This window comes from Alligator mississippiensis, chromosome 2, assembly GCF_030867095.1.
Source record: "Alligator mississippiensis isolate rAllMis1 chromosome 2, rAllMis1, whole genome shotgun sequence".
In the NCBI taxonomy this organism is placed as follows: Eukaryota; Metazoa; Chordata; order Crocodylia; family Alligatoridae; genus Alligator; species Alligator mississippiensis.
In genome coordinates, this window is record NC_081825.1 from 7,383,789 (window position 1) to 7,391,758 (window position 7,970).

The window sequence follows — 7,970 nt, forward strand, 5'->3', positions numbered from 1 at the left end:
TCAGATGTACAGAGCTGGTTAATGAATCTTTGCCATTCATCGCTCTTCTGTGTGGAGATCAATTATAATGAGAATTGGCTGGAGGAAGGGGTATGTCTATATTGCAGCACTGAGCTATCTAAGCAAGGTATTTAACCCATGCTGGGCTCTGTGCTGCCGCAGCTGGACTACAGCTGTTACCTGGACTGGCTTGGTTGATGCAATATGCTGCGAGTTATGGTGTAGACCTACCCAAGGAGGTTGGCTTTTCTTCGGATGAGACTAATTAGCTCCTTTAGGAAGAGGATGAGGCAACAAGCTGAAGACTCCCGTCATTGTGAGTCTTCACTTCCAGAGCCAAGCATCCTTGGCCCACGTGCCAAGTTTTGCTTATGTAAGGACTTCATGCATCGTTCAGATACACTGGTCAGGCTTGCCTGTGCCGATGCTTTAGGAAAAGCAGTATATATCGAGCAATGTTCCTAAGTGCCCATGGAGATTTTGATTCAAATTAGGTGACGTCTTGTGAGTTAAAGCACCTCCACGGGCAGGTGGCTGCTGAGGTGGTGTGGGGGGAGGGTGTTTCTGGGCCACTATTTTAGACTTGGGTGGACTTTAGATGCCTAAATCCTTTTTTAGGGGTAGGGAAGGGTCTTTCTGGAAGTTACAGGGCCAGTCAATGACTGAGCTGGGAATGAAGGCATGCCTAGAGAGGATGTGCTTCCTCACCTGCTCCAGCAGCTCTTCATCTCTGAGACTATTGGAGGAAATAACCCTTCTGCCCTCTCCATCTGAGCCTTGCCTAAAAAACCAAGCAAGGGTAACATAATATAGTCCTAATGGTGGATGCCGCACCATTTCTTCTCTCTCCTCTCACACCTACAGCCTCGTGCAACTTGCAGTGCAATTCCCATTGATCTCCTATCAGCGGCCACCTCCCCTCGGTGACCTCGGGAGATCAGTGTCCACCGCCACTTGGTGACCTCTGGCTTTTGTCTTGATGGCTGGGCACTTACTGCAGGTTTCACTCGGATACAGTGGTCCAGAAAACGTAATAGGGATTTCAGATCCACCACACTTGCCATCAGAGAGCTGTTCCAGTTACACATTAGTCATTCCCTTAATCTCAAGCCCACCTGACCTCTCTTAGTGGAAGAAGATAACGGTCGTTGAACAAACAGCAAAGCAATCACACCTCTGAGTGCTTTGTGCAGTGGACTATGAAACAGCTTGTCAAATGCTAGGGGGTGGAGGAGAATAGCCTTGTGCTGAGGTGATGGGCAACAAAAAAAGATTTGGCAGGAGAGCTGCAGCAGAAACAGGCAAAAAGCAGAGGTGATATGCAAATGCCACGCAGGCCAGAGGGGTAAGAGAAAGGAGAGAAAATTTAAGCAGCACAAAGGAAATCCTCTTTCCCTCGGTGCTGGTATCATTATGGTGTTTGACCCTGCCTATATTGCAGCTATCATCATTTACTTGTCAGCACTTATTGGCACGGTAGGCAACTTGGTCATCCTTTTTGCCTTCATCAGCAATGCAATCCGGCACAAAGTCCTTCAGCCCTTGGACAAAATTATCATCAATATGGCCCTGGTGAACCTCTTGCTGTGTTGCTACAAGGAAATCCCCGGACTCCTCTTCTTTACCAACATCAAGATTTTTGGAGAGCAGGCGTGTCGGGTCCTTCTCTACACTTACCACACGCTGAGGCTGATCAGCATCTGGTCGGTGGAGAACTTGAGTTTCCTTCATCTGATCAAAATTCAGAGACCGAACCACCGCTGGTCAAAATTCATCTACAGGCACCAGGGGCTGTACGTGAACAGCATCCTTGTGGGCTGCTGGATATTCAGCATCCTCTTCCACATCCCTTACCTTCAATATGACGAAGAGATGGAGAAAAACAACAACCGGACCATCATATATCTAGGGGCCACCTCCTGTATGAGTTCCACTGGGAAGTTCATCACGAAGTTCACCACGTACAGCTCAGTCAGTTTGGATCTCATCGTCATCATCCTTGTGATCATTTTGAACGTCTTCATCATTGACCTTCTCTGCAAACACAGGAGAAAAGTGAGGGCAGTCTCGACCGTGGACAGCGGCTGGAATAAACACACAGCTCAGGCCGCAAAAATCTTGCTTTCATTGCTGTCCATCTATGTGGTCTGCTGGATCTCCAGTGACATGGTCTGGATTGCCATTGTTTCAGGACTCATCGAGAGCAATTTTGAACACAGCATCCTCAACAGTTACTATGGACTTCTCTCCTCTATTTATTACTCTGCCAGCTCCTATGTAGTGGTGTTTGGATACCGTAAAGTCAGAGAATACCTGAATGAAGCTTGCTGGTGCCTGAAATGCAAGAAGTCCATGGTTGTTCAGACCGTGGAATAGTAGCTTTAATGGGATACCAATCCTTATAAAACAGTTGATGCGTTCTCCATCCTTCAAAGCAGAAACATACCTCGTAATCCTGGATTTCTGTGCATACTTAAAGGCACTCTTCGACCAGGTCTTTGTGAGACGTTCTGCCTTGGATATTGTTTTAAATGCAGAAGGTCTCCATTTTTGCTGTTTCCTCTCCTTTTCACAGCAAGAGCAATGGAGCAGTGTCAACCAGAGTAAGGAACTATTCAGATAACAGGCCTATTAGGCATTACACAGGGAAATCTGCAGAAAACACCCTGCCGAAAGCCAATTTCAAAAGGCAACAAGCAGGTAAACATTTGCCTTCAGGCAGATGAAAGCAAATGGAAATTCCCTGACCATTACTGACCAGCAGTGGCCCAGATTTTAAACAAAAGAACATATGCGCATGTGACTCTAAGCATTCAGGTTTTGCTATTCCTTGTGTTTTAAAGCTGCAAAAAAGGTGGCGGAGGGAGGAGGGGGGAGTCTTTTCTTCTTATTAGCACTGTCACTGTCACTGTCACCTGTGCATGTTTTCCATTCAGCAATAAATCCGTGAACAACAGAGTTAAAAACCAGGTAACAAAATCTCTCGAAAGGTCCAAGACTCCTTATGTGTATGTGTTCAGGAAATTAAAGGATAAAAAGAAAACTAATAGTGGAATCTGCATTTTTCAAATCTTTATTTGCATAAGTGAAAATAGCACAAGAAAGTGCTTTGCACTAGAGAAAGCTATTGGCCAAGTGAATGCAATCAGATATTTTGGGGGTATAGGTTGCAGCCGTGTTGGTCTAAGGTAGTGGTCTCCAACCTTTTTAAGTAGGAGATCACTTTGGGAATTTAAAAGCAACCCAAGATCTACCGCCCCCCACCCCCCAGCAGGGGCTCAGCCCCCACAAACGGAGGGCAGCGGCAGGCATAGGCATAGTCTGGGTGTGAGCTGCTGCAGCGGTGGAGAGACAGCGCATGCAGACAGGTAACTTTCTTTTAATCTTGTTTATCACCCTGGGCTTGGGGGAGAGGGGGAGGCAGATCGAGACCCCCACAGTGCAGGGGAGAGTGGGGTAGGGGAAGGGGAATCATTCACCCATGCCCTTGCCCCCTCCCTGCTGCACAATGGGGATTGTCCCACGACCCAGCCCGGCTGGGGCCCCATTCACCGTGACTGGGGCCCCGCCAGGCCAGGTCACGGGACAGTCGGAGCACGGCGGCCCCTCCAGAGATGCGGCACTGGGCAGCCAAGGGGGCAGGGGAGCACGTGGCCCCCCGATCTTTGCACGGGGCAAGCAGGCTTCAGCTGCGAGCTGCGCTCTGCTCTCTGCTTCCACACCTCATCTCCTCTCCTTCAAAACCGGTGTGGCGCAGCGCCATGTGCCTCACTGCCCGGCCCGCCCAGCGGCTGGACATACATGATGGCACCCACCACTTTTGAAGCAGCCGGCAGCAAGGAGGCACGGAGGCAAGGAGCCCTCTGGCCTGACTGGGCAGCCAAGGCTGGCCCCACTCCAGCCCCTGGCTCTGGGCGCCCCCAGGCGGTGCACAGCTAGGGCCAGGGAGGGGAGGCAACCAGGGCCAGGAGCTGGCCAGAGCCGGGGCCAGGGCTGGGACTTGTGCAGCTGGGACCTGGAGGCAGCCAGGGCCGGCACAGCACAGTACCGGGCAATGCCAATCCCCCACCGTGGCCCTTTCCCCTCCCCCCACAGACTTTTCCCTGGTTTCGGGGGCTGATGTGCCTGCACACATTCAGCCCCACCAATTTTATTTTTTCTTCCTTTGCCTATGCACCCCTCCCCAGCCCCCACACAGGCTGATATGCCCTGGGCCCTGCACACCCCTAGGGATGGTTCTGGCAGGGGGTGGACACCCCAGGAGGGCATGGGGGTCATGTGCCCCTGGATCTGCACATGGGGTGGGCTGCAGCTGTGGGCTGGGGCCGGGCTCTTCCCAGTGCAGAGGCTAGCCCGCTAGGAAGAGCCCAACCCATGGCAGCGGTGGTGGTGCTGGGAGCGAAGATAATAGCAGGGCTGTAGCCACCTGAAAATTTCCTGTAGCCTCCCCAACCCCCACTTCCAGCACCACCGTCGCCCACCCCGAGTGTCATGCAGCCCAGCCTTTGCTGGGAACAGCCCGGTGCAGCCTGCCCCCTACCCCCGCAAGGGCATGGTGGCCATGTGCTCAGGATCTGCATGGAGCTGGGCACCTGCTGCTGTGGGTTGGGGCTGGGAGGCTGCCTCAGGCTGTTCCCAATGGAGGCTGGACTGCGCTGTGCTCGGGGTGGGTGGTGGCGGTGCTGGGAGAGGGGGTTGGGGGTCTGCAGTGAATTTTGGGTGGCTGTAGCCCCCCCCCGCCCTGCTCTCAATGCCACCACCACGAGCTGGGCCCTTTGCAGCAGTCCAGCCCCCAGCCAGGAAGAGCACAGCCACAGCCCACAGCTGCAGCCTGCCCTGTCCCACCCCGCATGCAGATCTGGGGGCATGCACCCCCCCATGCCCTCCCAAGGTATGTATACTCCCCTCCCCGTGCCCCCCAGATGAGCTGCCCCTACTCCAGCCCCACTCCCTCCCTCACTGCTGCTGCAGATGCCCTCACTGCCCTGCATTTAGGGAGGCATGTGCTCCCCTGATCTGTGCATGGTGGAGGCAGCTGTCATTGCAGGCTGGACTTTGCACCCCGAGCCCCACTGCAGCTGGCCTGGGAGCAGCTGCACGTCACATGCATCCCACCGCTGGGCTGAGTTGCATCTACAGGTGGCCAGTTGCAGTGGAGCTTAAGATGCAGCAGCCACCTCTGTCACCTCCACCCTGCACAGAGATGGGGGTATACCCAGCAGCAGGAACCCCTTCCACCCCTGGATGAGCCTCTGAGCTCCAATCCTCTCACCACCCAGCTGGGCTGGGGCCCCACTTACCTTCCCTTGCTCCTGGCTGGGCTGCACTGTCCCTCCCTCACCACGGAGGCCTGGATCTGGCCCCTGCCCCTTCCCTGCCCCAGATTAAACTGCTGAGCTGCGGGGGGTGGAGTGCACACATGCGCATGCGTGCCCAGCACCCTGCCCCCAGCCTAGGATCAACTAAAAGAGGCTCTCCAATCTACCACTGGTCTAAGGGGATGCCGGGGACCACTGGTCTAAGGACATAGGCAGACAAGATTCTTTGGGTAAATCTGATATCTTTTATTAGACCAACTCAAATAGTTGGAAAAATTCTTCTTTGCAAGATTTCGGGTACAAACACCCTTCTTCAGGCTAAGGAAGCATCTGCAGTTGGTCTGTGCTCTTCCTGGGTGGTCGCTTGTGTTCACTTGTGTAGTGTAAATCCAAATTTTGATTTCCAAAAGCTTCAGATCTAAACCTGGCTCTAATTTTCTATGTGGAATAGACTACAAAATGGAAGGGATTCATTTTTGTCGCAGACGCTTTCTGAGATTCCCCCCCACGAGGGGTGGCTAGTTATGCAGGCCCTCTTAAGGTGCCTGCCACATCAGGTTGGGTACTTCGATGTGTGGACAGGAACTAGGCACGGATGCGTATTGGTTACAAATAGATTGTTTACTTACGCTGCTGATGTATGCAGCATAGGAAGAAGCTGGCTTTGATTGCAGTACAAACATAAGCAGCGGTTACAGACTAGGTAGCCGGGTCAGGTCGGTTTTGCGCGCCAGGTGGGATTACGTCAGGTATGACCAGTGACGGGGAGTCGTTGGTGGGTGATCAGTCCGTCAAGTTTACTCCGGGATGCGTACGGAGTTCTCCAACGAAGGCGGAAACTGCTCTTACCGCTGTATGTTTAGCAAGCCAATCACTAATTGCCAAGTGGGTATAATTTTAGGTCGGCCAATGGGTGGTGTTTAGAAGTAGCCAATCGTATGTTATGTAGCAATTTTGCCCCTTGGCCTCAGCCAATGCGGCCTTGGTTTACAACAAAGGGCCAGGACTTTACTGTGCATGTGTAGTGTAGTGCACTGCCACTGTTAACTCTTCGTGATTAGTGCATTACTGTGACATGGGCAGATGTATGCAGATTGGTCAGTCGTTTTTTATTTCCTAACAATTTTGTGCCTGCTTTTAGGACATGAGCTCATAGGAGCAGAGGTTTTTTGTGTGGTTTCCTTCTTACAAACCTTTTTTAAAGGCCTGCTTGTTTCTTGGACTCTCCCAGAAGAGTGTTTATAATTGGTATAATTGCTAACTTAAAGAATTGTCATACTGGGTCAGACCATAGGTCCATCTCACGCAGCATCCTGTCTCCAACAGTGGCAGAAGTGGAGGCTAGAGGGAGAGCATTGAAGCACATAGATCTAGAGTGTTTTACGCCCTATCCATTATCTTCCCTGACATCCACCTTTATTGGTTTAGAGACAGAAACCAAACCTGGGGCCAGGGAGAAGGTTAAACCCCTCTTCCCCTGAGTACAGAGCTGCCCAGCCCTGCTAAACTTGCTGCTGGCTGTGACTGTAGACTACAAATCCCAGAGGCACCTGGAAGCAGGAAGAAGAAGTGATGAGCAACCTTGCAGAGTCCTGCTGCTATGATTCTGAACTGCAAATCCCAGAGACCTCGGGGGCAACAAGAAGAGGAAGCAAACGCACAGCCCATGCTGGCTACATGCCAGAGAGCCGTGCTCTAGCGCCACCTGGCTTCTGGCCTGAACCCCTGTGGATATGTGGCTGCATTCCCTGAATCAAAAGTGAATGTCTCTCCAGTTGTTTCTTAATTTAATCTCTGCATTTTAGACTAATCTACAAAGACTGAATTGATTCAGCCTCGGGCTTTTTGACTGTCTGTATTTAGCCCAAGTGTTCTGTTCAGCCTCTTACTGCGTCTCTCCTTTTGCGCTTTGTGATATTTCTAGTTTAGATGATACGAGAACGCGATCATTTTTGTCTGAGCATGTTTTTAGCATTTTATTACAAGGAGTTTTTAATTATTTATGATCAGCTCATCTCTCCAGATTCCTGCTTGTTAGGGGCCAACCTCGTACAAGACCAGCCCACAAGAGTTCAGCATCATGCAATCCAAAGGTGCACCCTTTGCACTGGTTTATTTTGAAATGCTGCAGCTCCAAGTCTGAGTAGCAATTCTAACCGACGGAAACAAACGGGTTAACACATCTCTCCCTCCCCTCCCCCTGCCGCAATCTAAAATAGCTTAGTTTAAAAAAAAATCTATTTGTGCATCTATAAACTCACAGTGTAAATTAGTTGTGTAGAGATACATTCTGCCCTTTAAAGGAAAGGTCTAATCCAATGCCACCAAACTTAGTTCTGCAGATCAATACTGGCTTTAAAGAGGAAGAATTATATGCTGTCTACAACCATGTTCTAAATTCACCCCTTTACAAGGGAGCCAACCTCTATCTTGTGCCCCATAACGATCTTATTTAAGACTTCGTAGCACTAAAGGAACCCTGATTTAAAAATAAATAAATGTTTACAGGTTTCCTATTTTGGCCCGTTAAAGTATCTCTAGGGCTATTTTCTGTGGTGGAAACTTGGCCCAAGCCCAGACAGGGAACTTGCCCTGGGTACTGCTTTTTCTTAACCTTTTTTTTTCTTTTTTCTTCCCTGGCCTGCCAATGGA

General features: G+C 50.9%; 1 protein-coding gene across 1 annotated transcript; it reads left to right on the top strand.

The window, feature by feature from the left end:
- The first annotated feature begins 1,413 nt into the window (after positions 1 to 1,413).
- LOC106737382 (vomeronasal type-1 receptor A14) lies at positions 1,414 to 2,376 on the top strand. The gene has a single exon (XM_014597093.1). It carries the CDS (start codon positions 1,414 to 1,416, stop codon positions 2,374 to 2,376), a length of 963 nt encoding a protein of 320 aa, XP_014452579.1.
- Positions 2,377 to 7,970: the final 5,594 nt, after the last annotated feature.

What these genes read in the sequence shown, in the direction of transcription:
- LOC106737382 (XM_014597093.1), top strand. Translation starts at nt 1,414, where the DNA reads ATGGTGTTTGACCCTGCCTATATTGCAGCTATCATCATTTACTTGTCA.